A 19,932-nucleotide genomic window follows, 5' to 3' on the forward strand; every position below is an offset into this window, starting at 1 on the left:
ATGGGCAAGACCAAAGAGCTGTCTAAGGACATCAGGGACAAAATTGTAGACCTGCACAAGGCTGGGATGGGCTACAGGACAATAGGCAAGCAGCTTGGTGAGAAGGCAACAACTGTTGGCGCAATTAGAAAATGGAAGAAGTTAAAGATGACAGTCAATCTCCCTCAGTCTGGGGCTCCATGCAAGATCTCACCTCGTGGGGCATCAATGATCATGAGAAAGGTGAGGGATCAGCCCAGAACTACACGGCAGGACCTGGTCAATGACCTGAAGAGAGCTGGGACCACAGTCTCAACGAAAACTATTAGTAACACACTACGCCGTCATGGATTAAAATCCTGCAGCGCACGCAAGGTCCCCCTGCTCAAGGCAGCGCATGTCCAGGCCCGTCTGAGGTTTGCCAATGACCATCTGGATGATCCAGAGGAGGAATGGGAGAAGGTCATGTGGTCTGATGAGACCAAAATAGAGCTTTTTGGTATAAACTCCTCACTGTGGTTGGAGGAAGAAGGATGACTACAACCCCAAGAACACCATCCCAACCGTGAAGCATGGAGGTGGAAAAATCATTCTTTGGGGATGCTTTTCTGCAAAGGGGACAGTACGACTGCACCGTATTGAGGGGAGGATGAATGGGGCCATGTATCGCAAGATCTTGGCCAACAACCTCCTTCCCTCAATAAGGGCATTAAAGATGGGTCGTGGCTGGGTCTTCCAGCATGACAACGACCCGAAACACACAGCCAGGGCAACACAGCCAGGGCAACTGAGTGGCTCCGTAAGAAGCATCTCAAGGTCCTGGAGTGGCCTAGCCAGTCTCCAGACCTGAACCCAATAGAAAATCTTTGGAGGGAGCTGAGGTCCGTGTTTCCCAGCGACAGCCCCAAAACCTGAACGATCTGGAGAAGATCTGTATGGAGGAGTGGGCCAAAACCCCTGCTGCAGTGTGAGCAAATCTGGTCAAGAACTACAGGAAATATCTGATCTCTGTAATTGCAAACGAAGGTTTCTTTACCAAATATTAAGTTCTGTTTTTCTGATATATCAAATACTTATTTCATGCAATAAAATGCTAATTAGTGAAATCGTGATTTTCTGGATTTTTTTTTTTGATTCTGTCTCAGTTGAAGTGTACCTATGATAAAAAATTACAGACCTCTACGTGCTTTGTAAGTGGGAAAACCTGCAAAATCAAATACTTGTTATCCCCACTGTAGCCTAGGAGTTGAAGGTTGGGTACCCTTTGTTAAGCATTACACAAATAATAATAATAATCAATAATAATACTATAGCGTGTACATTAAGATAATTGAAAAGTACACGTTACTTTCCCCAGTACTTTCTATATGCAGTAATCAGAGTAACTCAGTTACTTTTGAAATAATTAACTAGTAAATGTAACTAGTTACCAATTTTCAGTAACTTGCCCAACACTGGTGATAAGGTGCTGTTTATTTAATCTCATTATTCACATCTTTTTTGAACAAGCTACTTTAGCATTGTATCGTCGTAGTTACCATTATGTAACACTGAACCAACACCTGTTCCCCCAGATGCTCAGGCAACCTGAGGAGAAGGCCGGGTTAGGAACCTAGTTCTGTCCTGCTCCTCTTATGGCCGGGTTAGGAACCTAGTTCTGTCCTGCTCCTCTTATGGCCAGGTTAGGAACCCTAGAACCTGCTGATCTTAGATGACTGGATTGACCTGCTGATCTTAGATGACTAGGATCTGTTCTTATTAGACGGCCAGGTTAGGAACCTAGTTCCTTCTTGCTCCTATTAATTGGGTTATGAACTAAGGACCTGCTGACCGTAAGACAGGACTAGGAACCCAGGACCTGCTGATCTTAAATGACAGGACTAGGAACCCAGGACCTGCTGATCTTAAATGACAGGGTAAGGAACCTAGGACCTTCTCCTCAAATAAAACAGACAGAAAATAAGACTCAATTCCAAATCCAACCCTCGCCCTCTTCCCCTCGGGCCGTCCTATAGGTCTGAAGGTAGAACATACCTGTACTGTGGGGGTTAACGATATGCATTATGATCCACCTTCTACATGCAGGGCTGACTCCAGGGGGTGAAGGGTGGGTATTGCCCAAGCAATTGATTATGTATGTCTTCAGTCATGTACAATTTTAATATTGCATTATATTAGTTTCAAAACAGTCCAACAACTTCTGACTGCCTACCCAAAAACATTTTCCTAGAGCTGGCCCGGGGAATATGGGCTTGGAGTCGATTTGGAATTCTACCCGCCTAGTCAGGGTCTGTCTTCTTCTGTCCATGAAACAGTGAGAAGCGTGTGGTGAAAGTTTTTCTGTAGAGTCACAGACTGAATTTTCAGATTAAGTTTCACCCCATCTGGGATGAGTCATAAGTGCTTCAAATGTTGTCATCATCACCGCCGTGAGCCACGACAACAATGGTTTGCGGCAGCGTGGACTGGACACAGCCCGGTCTGATCCCCAGGTCTGGACTGGAGCTGACCTGGCTTCAAACTAGACAGCATGGGGGTGTTCCAGAAAGCGGGGTGAGATAAATGCATTATCAGGATCAGGAGCTGCGTCGGCTCGATCTGACGCTGCCTGATGATCGGTCTCTCTTCCTGGAACACAGTGGGAGGTCCAGACGCTCCGGGACTTCCTCTCACACCGTGCGAGACGCCTCACACAAACAATCACCGCTCCAACGGGAGCGCTGTGCCCATGGACGGGGGGAGGGAGGGCGGCCGACGCGCTGAAGAAACACGTCATGGTGACAGATACACACCATATCCCGTCTGAAGACAAGGAAACACCTCCTCAACCAAGAGAACCTGGAAAACACTTGAAGCGGTGGATTCCCAGCTTAAACACTTTTTTTTCAATTTTAAGGCAGGGATTTCCTTTGCTCTTTTTAAAATTCAAGTCTATGTCCCCACGCAAAAAAAAAAAATCTTAAAGGAGGGGAAGGAGGGGAGGCCTGGTTATATTCTATTGTCCCTCAGGCGTTGCCCTCGCTGACCGCTGCGCCACCACCAGCACACAGTGCCGCGCTACGCCATGTACAGGAAGGTGTTGATGTCCGTCTCATCCCGCTTGATGTACTTGTGTTCTATGAGCCACTCCATCTGCTCCTTGATCATCTTCTTCTGGGGCAGGAACATGTTCTTCAAGATCTCCACCAGCTCCGTCTGCAGCTGGGCGTTGGTGATGCGCTTTCGCATCTTCATGATCTGGATGATGGCCTCCTGGAAAGATGGACAGAGGGGGGGGGGTGAGGTGTTTTTATTGATTTATTTTCTTATTTAGTTGATATAGTACGTAAGCGGAAGCAGGAAAAGCTGTCCCATGGGACCTTAATTCAGAAAAAAATATGTACGGTAGTAGACGGCGATAAACAAATAATTTCTTGATCCTGTTTGAATTGTGCCATAACCATCACATATGATGTTTGCCAATTTAAAACATAATTTTGCGAGTCAAGAAAGTCGCCGTTTGTCACAAGACTGTAAAGCAGTTATTCCGGAACGAGTTTGACATTATTAAAAGAGGTGAAAATCACTGTCTGGCCATGTTGAGAACTGCAGGAATGTGAAAGGTGAGAGATGGCATGCAAGATCGGCTTTACAAGGTTTTGGTGCGTGTTAAACGAGTGTAATGTCGGCTAGCTAATATTAGCCAACTTGTGAGTTAACAGAGATGAGTAAAGTTTTAAACTGGCAAACATCATATGTGATGGTCATGGCACAATTCACTCGGGATCAAGAAATATTTTTTCTCACGCCGTTCACTACCATTCATATTTTTTCAGATTTAAGGTCCCATGGCGGTTTTCTCTTCCTGCTTCCACGAAAAAAAGCAATATTGAAGAGTAGAGAAAACAACTGTTGTAGGCGTCTGGTTTTAGAATCATGTATTTGAAGTAACAAAACATCTATGCTGCAGAACTTATTTGTGCTATAAGTTCGCATTGTTTTCAGTTTCAATGCAGCGATGTCTGCTAACGATGCCCAACCAAGCGTAGGCTACCATGTTATTGTTATACCGCATTGTGAGATTTCATCCACTGTTATGGTAATTATTTAACTACTGAGACCGACGGACGTTTAACTTCATCAAGCTTCGGTCACCTCTTCAGGGGAGCTAGGTGTGCCTTTCATGGCATGTTCACAAATGTGATTTTGTAGGTGATCTATGTTTTTTTTCTACTTTTTATTTTATTTTTTAAATCTACAATTTGATCAATAAGTACTTTTATTTCATATTGGGGTAAATACACTAGCTTAATTTAAAAGCAGATTAGCCTACTTACTAGCCTATAATTGTGGACCTCATAAAGTTGTTTCTATGCATCACTTCCTATATTGTCTTGCCACATATTTAAAACATGGGGAAACAGATTGGTGTTTCAGTATCATATCACAAAAGAAATTACAATGTTTTTATTAAACTTGATTTTTAATACTGAAACTGCAAAAGACTGAAAACAGCTGCGAGAGATGTAAACAACGAATTACATCACCAAGGGTCCCAAACATGTATTTAGTAGCAGCGTTGTCAAGTGCGGACTTTCACCCTTGTCTGTGCCCTTGCGCACCCAAGTGCACACCTCAGTGAGGGGCGTAGGGCTTAGAGTGGGTATTGGGACAGGGGCTCTGAGTATACGTTGAGTGGCTGGAGTTTAAATATTTTGGGACTAGTACCTTAAAATTATTTCAAATAGTATTGGGACCCAGGTTTGATGGGCAGCTTCATACCTGTGTTCTTAATATCCTGAGCTGGACGATCCCCTCGTTCTCTTCCTCCCTCATTCGCTCTGTGGTCAGTTGGAGTCGACCAATCAGGTTGATCTTCCCTCTCTTCTGGACCTTGGAGTTTTTTCTGTGGTGAAGAAACAAAAACACAACCCAGTATCAGCAACCCTAAGTGCCTTACACCGTTTGTCTGTTAGTAAACCAATGAGAAGGGAGAATCTTTTTTGAGAAGAATGATCTATGCTGAGTTAATGGGGCGCAGTCACACCTGTTTCAGTTGATATTATCTGGATATAATACTTAAATTCAATGTGTAGACCTTCTTAAAATCACTGTCAAAATCACGGCAAAACTTCAAAGGTCTCTGGACATGTCTTCCCTTTGACATTTTTGCCGCAGTATTTCCCATATAAAGGAAACGGCTACACTGGCAGTGATTTTAATAAGGCACACACAACTGAAACGAGCTGGGAACCGTTAAGATGTGATTTGTAATGTTCATACAGTTATGTTTTCAAACCAATGTTGTTTCAAGCCAGGCTTACATTAGTGAGAACTCCTGGTTGACGTAGAACAGCGTTCCCTCTGCGAAATCTTTGGGTGACCCCACTACGGGGTCGTATGACAACACCTGCCGCTTCAGTTTGGGGAACGCCACTAAAGACTAGAGGACAGGAAGAGGAGGATGTGAGGAGGAGAGATGAGCAAAGGACAACCTGAAGTAAACTTTATGAATGTCTTTCCTCCTTACATTCAGGGCTTATTCATAATGTAACAGACAAGATAATCATACAAACAGCCATGACCTGCTGACCCCTTACGAGTCACCTTAAATTTAAAGTGTAACATGACATTTTTATATTGTATAATGTTTAACAATCATCAAACACCCCCCCCCCCCCCCCATCACCCCAACCCCTCCTTTCTTGGCTCTCTGCATTTTGTTTCCCCACTTTATGCTTAGCGGCTATACCTAGTTTACTCTATATTCTTATAGCTAGTTTACTCTATATTCGTATAGCTAGTTTACTCTATATACTTATACCTAGTTTACTCTATATTCTTTACCTAGTTTACGCTATATTCTTTACCTAGTTTACTCTATATTCTTATACCTAGTTTACTCTATATTCTTATACCTAGTTTACTCTATATTCTTATACCTAGTTTACTCTATATTCTATACCTAGTTTACTCTATATTCTATACCTAGTTTACTCTATATTCTTATACCTAGTTTACTCTATATTCTTATACCTAGTTTACTCTATATTCTTATACCTAGTTTACTCTAGATTCTATACCTAGTTTACTCTATATTCTATACCTAGTTTACTCTATATTCTATACCTAGTTTACTCTATATTCTTATACCTAGTTTACTCTATATTCTATACCTAGTTTACTCTATATTCTTTACCTAGTTTACTCTATATTCTTTACCTAGTTTACTCTGTATTCTTTACCCATTTACTCTATATTCTTTACCTAGTTTACTCTATATTCTTATACCTAGTTTACTCTATATTCTTATACCTAGTTTACTCTATATTCTTATACCTAGTTTACTCTATATTCTTTACCTAGTTTACTCTATATTCTTATACCTAGTTTACTCTATATTCTTATACCTAGTTTACTCTATATTCTTATACCTAGTTTACTCTATATTCTATACCTAGTTTACTCTATATTCTATACCTAGTTTACTCTATATTCTTATACCTAGTTTACTCTATATTCTTATACCTAGTTTACTCTATATTCTTATACCTAGTTTACTCTATATTCTATACCTAGTTTACTCTATATTCTATACCTAGTTTACTCTATATTCTATACCTAGTTTACTCTATATTCTTATACCTAGTTTACTCTATATTCTATACCTAGTTTACTCTATATTCTTTACCTAGTTTACTCTATATTCTTTACCTAGTTTACTCTGTATTCTTTACCCATTTACTCTATATTCTTTACCTAGTTTACTCTATATTCTTATACCTAGTTTACTCTATATTCTTATACCTAGTTTACTCTATATTCTTATACCTAGTTTACTCTATATTCTTATACCTAGTTTACTCTATATTCTTATACCTAGTTTACTCTATATTCTTATACCTAGTTTACTCTATATTCTTATACCTAGTTTACTCTATATTCCATGTTGGTACAGTAGCGTCTCTGTAACTATTTATCTACTCTACTGATAGTCATTCTCTTTTATGAAGTATTTAGCCCATGTTTAGTACTCTGTAAATGTTCATAGCCAGTAGATTTAAACATTTTCCAGGAGCTTGCTCGATCATCTCATTGAGAGGTCAAGGAAGAAGTTTTTTGCTTTCGTCTGTCCATCCCTCTTTTGCTCTCTGTAAAGTGCACTGTGTTGCCTGTGTATGAAATATGCCATACACATAGTTTGATTTGATCAAATTATCTACAGTATACGCCACGCCTGGCTACTGCTGTGACCAAGTTATTCCCGCCATGGACCAGGCTGCGCCATTCCACAGACACACCAGGCTACGGTCGCAATTCAATTACTTTGCTTGGCACATTGGACACATTGGATATTATATATTTAATCAGTCATACTGTCCTGTAAATACTACTTTAAAGATGTTTTAATGCCATCGAAAGAGCCAAATGCCTTTCATATGTTATAGGGAGCGTTAATACCTTTAATCGTTTAAGCGATCCGTTAATCCAACATTGAGTTAATATCAAATGAACGTTGGATAGTCCTGTAAATGTACTTTTCCTTCAACCTGCAGCACTGAATAGTCTGCCTCATGCTGAAAAACTACACTGACTGTAATAACACAGACTGTAATAACACCCTGACTGTAATAACACAATGTTCCTTTGCATAACGCAATGTGCCTCTGTTTCCTATGGTAAGAGTAGAGAATATTTGAAGGAATAGAGAGAATGCCTATTTTCTGCCACAGGTAGGTTATATTTTGATGATCTGTGCACTTTTAGACACATCTCTAAAGTTACGAGAACAAACCCAGCAGTTTCCCTTGGCGGTTATTTCTGCAATACAATTCACACCCACAACTATTACACTATTTCTGTCTGTCCACATTGTCACGGTTTGCTACTGAGTCACAAACGTTTGCGCTCACAAAATTATAAACACACAATTCTTTCCTCTAGGCCCGTTTCCCTGCCTCATCATTCATTCTCCTTCTCCTTTAGAACACGTTTGGGGTTCTGAGGCAGAACGGACTACTTTGTTTTCATAAACAGCCACTGGAAATAGACTTCCCTTGCCAGAGGGCAGCCAGCGCTCTGCTCCTCTCTACTACTCCCTAAGCAAAGTGCATGTTCCAACCGTCTGTCCAGTTCACCAAACTTCTTTCAGACCACTCGCTTATTTCAGCAAATGTTTGGGGCAAACACAAATCTAACGGAAAAAAGTAAAATAGTTTGCAAAGAACGAAGGAAAGTGAAAGGGCTGAGGGCTGCTCAGTTGGTTACTCTAGACGGTGGCGGAGGATTTCCAAAAGTAAAAGTGCCTATTGGGCAATATTTCTGATTTAAACTCAATGCTAATAGCTGGGGAACCTCATAACATTAATGAGTCAATCTGTAAACTCTGGAGCTCGTCCTGCCGTAACGTGAACACCGTTGCTCTGTGCTGCGAGGCTGCGACCCACTCTGCTGCGCGCGGAAGGAGAGGATCAGTAGCTTGGTTCCCGCCCCTGAATCTGAATAGCAACTCAGAGTGTCAGACTAGTGGAGCAGAGCAGACACTTTCAGCTTATAATTGTAGCATCCCAAGCTTATTATTTTACAAAGTAGAGATTTTTTTAATTTAATGAATAAAATAGTAAAATTAAATATATATGTACAGTAATTTATTTAGTTTAAACAGTTGACATTCCTGCTCCGCCTCAGCAGACAGCAAACACTGAGATCAGTAGGCTACACCTGACATTGTATTACTCCATTAGCCTTCTTTTCCTGATTTTATAGGTTTTTGCCGTGGTGTTGTTATAGAGATATTTTTAGCAGGTATCGTATCGAAGTTATAATTTTGGTATCGTGACAACACTATGTGGGTGTATCTTGATTTGTATATTTGTCAGCTTTCCTGGGAGAGGTCACTTTTCAGAGAATGCTTTCATGGACAACGCTGTTGTCTTGCTTGTAAACCGTTCTCCCTTGGCAAAGGTTTAAGAATAAAGCATTTTATGCTGATGGAGAAACAAGGCTAAATCTTTCTTAGAGCTTATTAGAATAATATGTCTAACTAGAAAGTACATTTCCTGGAGAAAATGTGAGGTGGACTAGCTGCTGCAGCTGTATGTAACAGCTACTGCTAGTACTACTACGGACCAGGCAATCTCCATGCACCCACCAGCAAAGACCGTGCGTCTCTAGCCCACTCAGGGGCTGAATTGTGGCGTCCGTGGCGTGGACAGTGGCGTGGTGGCGAGACTCCGCCCCCTCAGGTCAGAGGCGATATGTAACCTTCTACAAGCTAGCCCACCTAATAACTAATATGACTAAAGACATGAACAGAATGAACCATGCAGCGGTTGTGGCCCTGGACCTCACCCAGAGTGTGCGGCGCAGCTCGGCGTCGGGCAGTTCGGTGGCCAGTTTGAGGTTCTCAAAGCTGATCTTCTCCCGAGGTCTCTGGTTCCAGGCGAACAGCACGGCCAGCTGGAAGGTCGTGACCTCCAGGTCATACTGCCCCACCTCGTTCTTGAAGGTGATCTGGAGAGAGAGAGGAACGGGAAGGTGAAGGAAGGTTTGGTCATCCATCTGGCAGTCCCTCCAGAAAAACGCGGGCAAAAATCCTTGATTATGTGGGCAAAAATCCTTGATTATGTGGGCAAAAATCCTTGATTATGCAGGCAAAAATCCTTGAACAGCAATGGAATATGCAGGGTTTTTATGTGATTTTATGCGTTGAAAATGCGGGGATTTTCTGAAGTTGCGGGAACTTGCGAATATTGCGAGAATATGCGAAAAATGCAAGAACCTGTCCTGTATTTTCGTGCACACCCCACTCTAATGCATATAGCCTACACTACGTCTTCACATGCTTGGAATGATACAAGAAATAACAAAACCATAGCCTATGCGAGAGCGCCTAGACCAGGTACGGTATAGACTGGCGTCATGATTGAAGGCAGCCTTAAAAGGCAGCCTTGGAACTTATAAACAACCCCCGATGTCTGGTCTCTGTGGTCGTCCAGGTCATTTGCTATTTCCAAGTTTATCAGACCAAACATTTTGCCCATGTCTATGATCTGATGTTTATTGATTTGATCTTAATATAATCGATGCAGCTGTGCTTTAGCCTACTCTAATTGGCTATTTATTTCCTTCATTCATGATGAGAATAACAGAGGACTTTGAAATTGATGCATTAAACATAAATTCGTGCAATTCACTAGAATGCAGGAAATTAGATGTTTCCCCATTGAAGGTGGCAACCCTACAAACGAGGTGAAAAACATAAAAACTTGAAACAGAAAAATGTGGGAAGTATGAAATCAAGTGAGCCCCGCATATTCCACGTTTTTTGCGCGGAGTTCAGTGATTATCGCGGTGAAAATGCACTCTTTCTAAAATTATGTGACCCTTGCATAATCTGCGCCTTTAGCCTGATTATGCAATGAATTATGCGATCGCATATCACGTTTTTCTGGAGGGACTGATCTGGGATTCCACAGCTGAACATGCTGGAATACAAAGATCGGGCAACGCTTCCATTTTGACGGCATCTATGATTAAAAGTTGTTCAAATTATCTACAGTAGTACACGCTATGAACGCTATGAATGTGACTCTGTTGATATACAATAACTGGTTAATTTAATGTTTAATAACTTGTTAGTTGAATGTTTATTGCTATGTTATTTGAGCATCTAAGACCATCTCCATGAGGTTCTGCAAAAGAAAGCATTACCACAGCTTCTCTAAAAACTGTTCCTATGTTACTCAGACAGTTCGCTCTACCCACAATGCCGTTGGACATGAGGTGGTGCCAGTGAAGTTTCCTGCCGCTGTGGTTCTTCTTGTAGAAGTCCTCAACTTCTGGGATCAGGTCCTCCAGCTCCGTGGGCAACGACACAAACACCTTCTCCGAGCTCCGAGACCACGCCCCCGCGTTCAGGATCTTTATGTTGGCAGAGTCCGCTACAGGACACAGGACAGCAGGGAGGCACGCATGCACAGACACACATGACCAGAGGAAATATCTCAGAAATGCAGTGGAATCATGAACAGATGTTAGTCCGCAGATCTGGCCCTGTCTATTACCTGGCAAGGCCAGATCTGGACCTGTCTATTACCTGGAAAGGCCAGATCTGGCCCTGTCTATTACCTGGCAAGGCCAGATCTGGCCCGGTCTATTACCTGGCAAGGCCAGATCTGGCCCTGTCTATTACCTGGCAAGGCCAGATCTGGCCCGGTCTATTACCTGGCAAGGCCAGCTTGTTGTGTTTGTGCATCTCTTTGAACGACTGATTTAGATCTTCGGACACTTTGATATCCTGGAACATCCTGGCCAGCTTGTTCACATAGTCCGCCGGCATCCCTACTTCCTGTGAGGAGATCAGAGTTAGCCCATCATTGCCTTGGGAAATAAAAAAAATCAGCAGTAGTGTGTTGTAGTTACCCATGACATCAAAATGTAACATGTCACACGGTAAAAGCTTGGACTCTTGTTCTAACTTACAGTGTTAACTGTAATATCTGTACACATGCACACAAACACGCGCGCAGAATCACACACACACACACACACACACACACACACACGCGCACACACACACACACACACACACACACACACATACATACACACAGTTCGTACCCTAAGCCACTCCACCATGTTCTCCTCTATCTCGTTGTCAGCTGAAATGTCCAGGATGAGGCGTCTGGTCAAGTGGGCTTTGTGGTACCGCATGAAGACATCTTTGTTCTGGACGTACTTCAACACCAACAACTGTCAAAAAGTTCAACAATTACAAACAATATGGAAATAAAGGTACTAGACTTAAAAAGGTGGAAACACCCACAACATAAGAAGTGAACTGGTAGAACCTTTCGACACAGACCACTCTTTATGAAAATGACAGTCTGTCACTGAAGCTCACTGAGTGCATGGTTACTGCTCTCTTAAAATCATTGCGGTCTGGTTTTCTATCTAAACTACCCGTTAGTACAAGCCACCAGGCCCGCCCAGTACTGGAGGATATGACGCTGAGCATGGTGCGTGGTCACGCTCAGAAAACAGCTGTATTGTAGCACCTGTTTTCTATCCTCCATTGACCCAAGTGGGTCTTTCTTTTAATATCCCATCCTCTGAACCCTGAAAAGCTTTTTAAAGTGCACATGCAGACACAGCCAGGCACTGACCACTTCTTTCAGCTTGGCCTCGATCTCCTCGGAGGTGAGTTTCTTGCTGAGCGGCGTCTTCCTCAGAAGCATGTCACAGTAGTTGGCCAGCAGCTCTGGACACTTGGACTCCGGCTGGGTTTTCAGACCCACACTAAGAGCACAAGGGATGGTTGAGTGACTGCAAGAATATCAATAAACCTCCACACAAATGGAGAACATCATCCGTCAGCACAATAGGAGAGTATATCAAGGGTGTCTCCTCTCACCCTTTCTGTTTCATTGGCAGTTCCAGCTTAAAAATAGTGGCGTCGTTCACGACTGCTTTGTAAGCCTAGAAATGAGACATTAAATGTGTTTACATGACAGAATGACGGTAATGTTGAGCTGTAAGTAGAAGCTAAGCTGTGCATATTGTCAGAGAGGGCGTGATGAAGACAGAACCCCAGCGGGCTCACCTTGTCCCGGGCCGTGAGGAAGCGCGGGTCGTCCTGGAACGCCTCCTTCACCAGCTTGCTGAAGCGGTTGAACAGAGTCAGGAGCTGCTCCACGTACTTCTCAGAGTCCTGTCGTCACACACAAGAAGAGTTTTTGACTGAAAATATGCCATGTTTTAAAACGTATTGACCTTGTGCTTTTTCGCCCCTCCTTTTTAGTCTGTGTGTGCCTGTGTGTGTGCATGTGTGTGCATGTGTGTGTGTGTGTGTGTGCATGTGTGAGTATGTGTGTGCATGTGCGTGCATGTGTGTGCACGTTTGAGTATGTGTGTGCATGTGCGTGCATGTGTGTGCATATGTGTGCATGTATGTGTGCGTGCATGTGTATGTATGTGTGTGCATGTGTGAGTATGTGCGTGCATGTGCGTGCATGTGCGTGCATGTGTGTGCATGTGTGTGCATGTTTGAGTATGTGTGTGCATGTGTGTGCATGTGTGTGCATGTGCGTGCATGTATGTATGTGTGTGCGTGCATGTGTACATGTGTGTGCATGTGTGTGCATATGCATGTGTGTGTGTGTGTGTGTGTGTGTGTGTGTTGCGCTCACCGAGGTGATGGTCTCAGCTGAGGCCACCATGTCTGCCAGGCCAGCGTTCATGATGTGATCCTCCAGGTCCTTCAGCATGGGCTCGATCCCGTTGGGCACCTTGTCCATGAGGGAGAACATCAGGTGGAGCTCTACAGCAGGAAGAACAGAGTCCCACGTCTTCAGCAGGGAAACACTGGGGCCGCTTCACCTCCACAACCATGGTAGTGAGTACTAGACAGTCAAAGTCCTAGCATATTATGAACATTGTAAAAGATCTAGTTCCACAAACTCACTGCCCCCACACTCTATTAAGAGAAGTTGTTGACCAAACATGAATATATGAGGTACAAAAAAACACACTGATCGATGGTGACATACAGAAGCGTGTAGGGTTAAATCTACAGGGACACACACAGTGGATCACAGTTACAGATGTCCAGACACAGTTGGGGTTTTGGTCAGACAGTGACACCTAGATGACACTCGGACAGGACACACTGCACAGATGGGCGGTGGTTGTCTGAGGAGGTGGACACTGACAGGAAGGGGGACGCGGACGTGTCCTGGTGCAAACCTGAGCTGGCTGTGCCTTTGGCGGGCGCGCTCCGGCCGTACTCACTCTCTGTCTCGTTTCGTTTGATCATGCCCGGACACTCGGCCAATATGGTCTCCTTGAACGACGTCACCAGCGCGTTCACACAACACTCCATAAGCTGAGGTCGGACAAGAAAATCAAAATAACTTTTCTCTGCATGGATCGAGTAAATAACAGCAAACCGTGCACATGCATCCCTTCAGAGCGCGTGTGGACCGCAGCGTACGCCAGGGACGAAGGGGGAGGTCCTGGGATACTCACTGCTTGAACTGAGTTACATTCACGCCTCGTCTCCAAATACCGCAGCGCTCGTTTCTCCTCCTCCCTCAGCTTGGCGTCTGCCTGCTCCAACACACAAGCACGTCCGTATGAGCGAGCAGGACAGGGCAGAGTGCGATAACAGTGCAGAGTGCGGTGACTACAGGGTGAACTGGGATCCCGCTCACGTATTTCATGTAGTTCTGGACTCCGTTCTGCTGCAGGTAGGAGGGCGCCTGTGTGCGGTAGAACCTCTCTGTGGAGTCCATGTAGGCCTTCTCAAAGTTGTCCCGGTAGATCTGCAGCTTGTCGTCAGGGTTGGAGCACAGGTTCACTGCAGAGGGAAAAGGAAGCCGCGTTGCTACAAGTGTCTCTGACACCCAGACCCAAATCCCTACTAGGATCTGGGACAAAGACCCAACTCCCTACTAGGATCTGGGACAAAGACCCAACTCAGGGCTCTAAGGTGCGACCATTTTACTCGCATTTGCGACTAAAAATAGTTTTGTGCGATCAGAAAAAATCATTTAGGAGCACACTGTGCGAGTACCGTTTTCAACTATTCCACTCGCATTTTTTGCCTAAAATAAATCCATCCAAATTGGATCAGACTAGAGTCAAAGTTTCGCACACCCGTATACAAAATTACAAGTCCCACGACTGCAACCTGCAACGCACAGAACTCTTGTGATGACGCGCCATGTCAGCTCAGCTGCCCTCACTCAAAAACTACTGTGCAGACGCTGAATGCCCCTGCCAGTAACGTTAACAAAATCAAGAAAATGAAGCCCATTCAATCGGATTTTGACCGGCAAAGTGGAACCAAGGAGAGAGAGGAATTCGGTGAGGCCCGGGGGGAGTCAAATCAACTGCCACTCAAAAATCGTTGTTTACACAAAGTTCTATTGATTCGATTAGATTCATCATTGCACCGTAGCCTACCAGTAACTTACTGGATCCACATCAAAACGCAATGAAATGCCGTTGACATCGTAAAATCAAATCAAATCAAATCAAATATTAATCAAATCAAATCAAAAGCGATTTTTTTCCTGAAATGCGTGTCATAACGATCCATTGACATGTTCCTTTGCATCTACATTAAACTAAGCTTTTCCACGTATTTTACAATTTTTTAATGATTATTTGCGAAGATATTGGGCTTTCTTCCCACGTTTTTTCACGGCACCGGCAGCTATGTTTCATATCCCTGCCTAAGTTCGCAAAGCATTGTGTGAATTTTCATCTACCCCTAGGTTTCAAGTCAGCATCTGAAAACTCGTTTTGGAGGGCTGTTTGAACGTCCACTAGCCCTCGATATGCGCCCTATCCCTAGAAGCTAAAAGGAATGGGACACACTACCTACGCGTGAACATGCAAAATGTAGGGGGCATATTGGGATTGGGCCATAGTCTTCATTAGGACCAATGCACCAGATGAAGTGTGTGGGAATAGTATAGTAGGAGAGGATGAGAGCTCCTATGGTGAGCAGGTTATTATTGTTTATTGTTCTTGGCAGTAGGCCTAATGTGTGTGTTGCTAATAAAAATGTGTTATTTCAAATTTTTCGTTGCGCTCCTAAATTTCTTTCTGTGCTCCTAAATTTTTTCATTTAGGAGCACATGTGCTCCTAGTGAAAAATGTTAGCTTAGAGCCCTGCCCAACTCCCTATTAGGATCTGGGACAGAGACTCAACTCCCTACTAGGATCTGGGACAGAGACACAACTCCCTACCAGGATCTGGGACAAAGACCCAACTCCCTATTAGGATCTGGGACAGAAACCCAACTCCCTACTAGGATCTGGGACAAAGACCCAACTCCCTATTAGGATCTGGGACAAAGACCCAATTCCCTATTAGGATCTGGGACAAAGACCCAACTCCCTATTAGGATCTGGGACAAAGACCCAACTCCCTATTAGGATCTGGGACAAAGACCCAATTCCCTATTAGGATCTGGGACAAGAGGGTAGAGATTCAGACCCAGAGGAAGTGCCTCAAGTCGACACCCCCTGAGCATCGTAAAGCATTTCCCATTCTGCTAAAATCACTCCTTTCAGACTGGCTTTAAGCCTGCTACACCACTGACACCAAATCATGATTCATCATCATAATTGTTGACAAAGAACAGCAGTCAACAACTGTTGATTAAGAACTTCACTCCACACTTCAATCTGACGGTTCTGTGACAGACGTTACATAACGTCACAACTGCTATCAATGAGATACTTCTGTAGAAGTAATGTGTGTATATATATATTATACATTGATCAGTTCAGCCAATCCCTGAGCTACCAATAGACGAGGCTAGCTGTGTCATTCTCACCGTAAGACTCTCTGACCCCGATGACCAGTTGGGAGTCGAAGGCTTCCCCCAGCCTCTCGGCGTGGACCAGCTTCATGGCGCTGTCCTGCAGCCTGTTTTTGATGTTGGAGAAGATGGACTCGTTCCACGTGTCCAGCATGAGCTACCAGGGCGGAGCCACAGCGCAGAGAGGCAGAGAGAGGAGGAGATACAACAGAGAATAATGTCATCAACATGGCAACTAGGTCAACACACAATCAAGAAGACTATGACACAACGTTATTATTAATAGACTAATTCTATAATAATCTTATAACAAAGGTTATTATAACAATGGTGTAGGGGTGTAACGGTACACGTATTGGGACTGAACCGATCCGGTATAGGACCTTCGGTACGGTGCAAACAAATACCAGGAATTGGATTGTAGAAAACAGCTGAATAGAATCAATCCAGAGACACAACTCTTCAAATAAGTTATTAGCAAGCAGCTAGCTAACGTTATATTGGCTAGCCAGCTAAGTTAGCCCAGTTGGCATAGTTAGACTCACTAGCCTAGCTGTCTAGCATAGCCAACTTCGGGAAGCGCTGACATTCGCTGACAACAATGTCTGTCTGTCTGTCTGTCTGTCTATCGAGAGAGAGAGAGAGAGAGAGAGAGAGAGAGAGAGAGAGAGAGAGAGAGAGAGAGGACCAGTTCCATAGTTTTTTTTTCCTAGCAGCAGTGGTATTCAAATGTGGTGCCATTTCAAATGAGTTATCAAGTTTGACATGTTGCCATCTCTACTGAGCAGTGAGTAGAGTAGACACCTTGTTCCCAACACCAGATAGAGAGGGGGAAAATAAACCGAACCGCGACATCAAAACCGAGGCACATACCGAACCGTGTTTTTTGCGTAGCGTTATTCCCCTAGTGTCCTGTTAGAAGGGAGTCCAGAGGTAGGCGGTGCATCCACCTCTTCCTCCTCACCTCCATCCAGAGTAAGACAGCGCCACCCCCAATGCTGTACCCAACCCCTATGTGATCCTCTCTCTCTCCTCTCCACCCCTTTTTCACTCTTCCCCTCCCTCCCTCCCTCCTCGGCTCACCTTCCTGACGATGCTGTCCTCCACGGTGGACTTCTTGTTGCTGCCCTGCTTGCCCATGAGGGTGATCTCCAGCTGGCAGAAGGGCTTGGGCAGGATGTCACACTGGGTGAAGAACTTCCTCCACTCCACGATGTAGGCCTTGAGCAGCGCTGTGTCATCCTGGTGACTGAGCACTCGCTGTGAGGGGCAGGACGACACCGGCGTTACGCCAATTATGGTTTAAGGAATAACAAGAGAAAATAAACTACTAAACACACTTAAGTCAACCAGCTCAGTGGCCTTGTGGTTAGAGTGTCCGCCCTGAGACTGGGAGGTCGGGAGTTCGATCCCCGGCCGAGTCATACCAAAGGCTACAAAAATGGTACCCATTGCCTCCCTGCTTGGCACTCAGCATCAAGGGTTGGAATTGGGGGGCTACATCACCAAAAATGATTCCCGAGCGCAGCACCAGATGCGGAGAACAAATTTCATACACTCAGGTGTGTGACAATGATTGAGACTTTAACCTTTAAAGTCAGTACAAGTATCAGATATTTATTGTAAAGCTTTTGTAGAGGTGGATGGTGTAAGGAATAAAGTTGGTTCTATAGATGCAGTAGTATCTTGCCTAATTCATACAAGGTAGGAATGTATGCATATCTTTCAAATGTAACTTTACACAGGAGTAAATACATAACACATTACACTTTCCCCAGACTGTTCATACAGAATGCACATTATAAATCAATGCCAAAAGACAATTGAGTAATATAACTATAGGAGCATATTTTTTTAAAAGTGTGCTATTCTTTAAGCCTTCTAAATGCTAGATATCAAAAACATTGTCTCTGAAAACATGGACGCTCTGCTAGGACTTTTCACACATGTGACTGATGGAGGGCATACCGCTTGTGCCTGCTTGATGAAGTCTAAGATGTCCTCTTTCAGGGCCTGGTGGATCTTCGCCGGGCCCTTGTCGTCCCAAAGGCATACGGCATGGACGTCTCTATGGGACAGGGGAGGACGAGGATCAAACTACCACTAGACCTTACCTGGAAGAAACATGCATACTATTTTGCCATGATGACAGAGCACAGTCTCTAAGGGTGGCCATACTCACGAGAACAGGTCAAACCACTGCTGTTTGGTGACAGACTCCTGGCGCAACAGCTTCAAGACAATGGGGCGCATTAAGTCCCACTTGTCCTCAAACTGGAGGGAGCCTTTGTTCTTGGGCAAGAGAGAAAGAGGATACTTTGTTGCAGACTGTATTGTTCTTTAAATGCTTGTGATATTTGAGGGGCTCTGTCTGAGTCTGACCCTTTCAGACAACCAAGACTGAGGCTGACAGCATAGAGAGCATCACTGGAAGGCAACTGATTTTAAGAATAATAGTTTGTATTGTTCTATTAATAACAGGCAACCACTTATTATAATGGTTATTATAACCCACTCCCCTCCCTTCCCACGCCCACACTCGTAATTAGATGTCACTAGCTATCTATACATTATCCCAGTTTATACAGTATCTGTCTATTGATTTAGCCCAACTCCTAAACAGCTTGCTGGCTAACTGGGAGAAGTAGATACGTCAACAAACAAAACGTTAACAAGCTGTTAGCAACCCCTCAATCCCTGAACGTCTCATGTTAGCTAGACTAACGCTAGCTATAGCCAACGAATGTTTGCTCAATAGCCAACAACATAGCTAGCTAGCTACCTGCAATTATTGTAACGTTACACATATTATAAGTATGATGTCCACAGTGGTCTGTCATCACATGTTGAAGAAGCAAGTCCGCTAGCTAGCTAGCTTAGCTAACGTTAAGTAAGGTATAGATAGCGTTGCTAGTTAGTTGGCTAATGTTAGCAGGCTTAGCCACTGTGAATGTAACGTTAGCTGAATAGCTAGCTCTAGCAGCACAGTCCCACATGTTGGGAAGGCCACCACCGATTTTTCATATCCACCTGGCAAGGTCGTCTTGGCCGAGCGCACTGTTCGATATAGTAACAGCAACAAATCCTTAGAAATGCTATCGAATATTATTGAATTGAAGTGCCCCCTACCTTGAGCAAATTAGACGTCGCCATGTTTCTGACCATAAGCCCTCGCAGAATCTCGCGACAGCCAAATCACTGCCTGTCCTGTAGGACTGCCAGCAGTATAGGCCTACCGTGAAGTCAGAATCAGAATTCGTTTATTGCCATGCAGTTTTTCAGCGTACTAGGAATTTACTTTCGGTCGTGGTGCATAACATGGAGATAATATTGGACAGGGTGCAGGGACGAGACAGGACAGTGCAAAGAGCGAGTAGCTACCAAATGTTAGTGCAAAAAGGATAAGATAAGAAAATAAGAAAAAAAACAATATACAAAAGGTAGTGCAGTCAGTGTAGTGAGTACTATGCAGTGTTCAGTGTATGTGAGTGTTTGTATGTGTGTGCCGCGTGTGTGTACATTGAGGTCATGTGCAAGTATCGACTGACTCAGTGGGGTCGGTGGGTGGGAGGTGGGGCAGAGGGGGACACAAGCCTTGTTGAAGAGGCTGATGGCCGTGGGGAGGAAGCTGCCTCTG

At 44.0% G+C, this 19,932-nt stretch overlaps 1 protein-coding gene across 1 annotated transcript; it reads right to left on the minus strand.

Moving 5' to 3' along the window:
* Positions 1-1,450: 1,450 nt before the first annotated feature.
* LOC311315665 (cullin-5) lies at positions 1,451-19,441 on the minus strand. Its single transcript, XM_084446368.1, has 19 exons — positions 19,425-19,441; positions 18,478-18,587; positions 18,264-18,363; positions 17,379-17,555; positions 16,311-16,452; positions 14,172-14,317; positions 13,987-14,067; positions 13,750-13,843; positions 13,149-13,279; positions 12,563-12,670; positions 12,374-12,438; positions 12,126-12,258; positions 11,581-11,712; positions 11,185-11,308; positions 10,726-10,901; positions 9,310-9,471; positions 5,283-5,401; positions 4,741-4,864; positions 1,451-3,231 (listed from the first exon to the last, which is right to left on the minus strand). Exons 2-19 carry the CDS (start codon positions 18,546-18,548, stop codon positions 3,037-3,039), a joined length of 2,280 nt encoding a protein of 759 aa, XP_084302494.1. The 5' UTR covers positions 18,549-18,587; positions 19,425-19,441; the 3' UTR covers positions 1,451-3,036.
* Between the last annotated feature and the right edge of the window lie 491 nt (positions 19,442-19,932).

The sequence above is a fragment of the Borostomias antarcticus genome, assembly GCF_949987555.1.
Source record: "Borostomias antarcticus genome assembly, chromosome: 1".
In the NCBI taxonomy this organism is placed as follows: Eukaryota; Metazoa; Chordata; class Actinopteri; order Stomiiformes; family Stomiidae; genus Borostomias; species Borostomias antarcticus.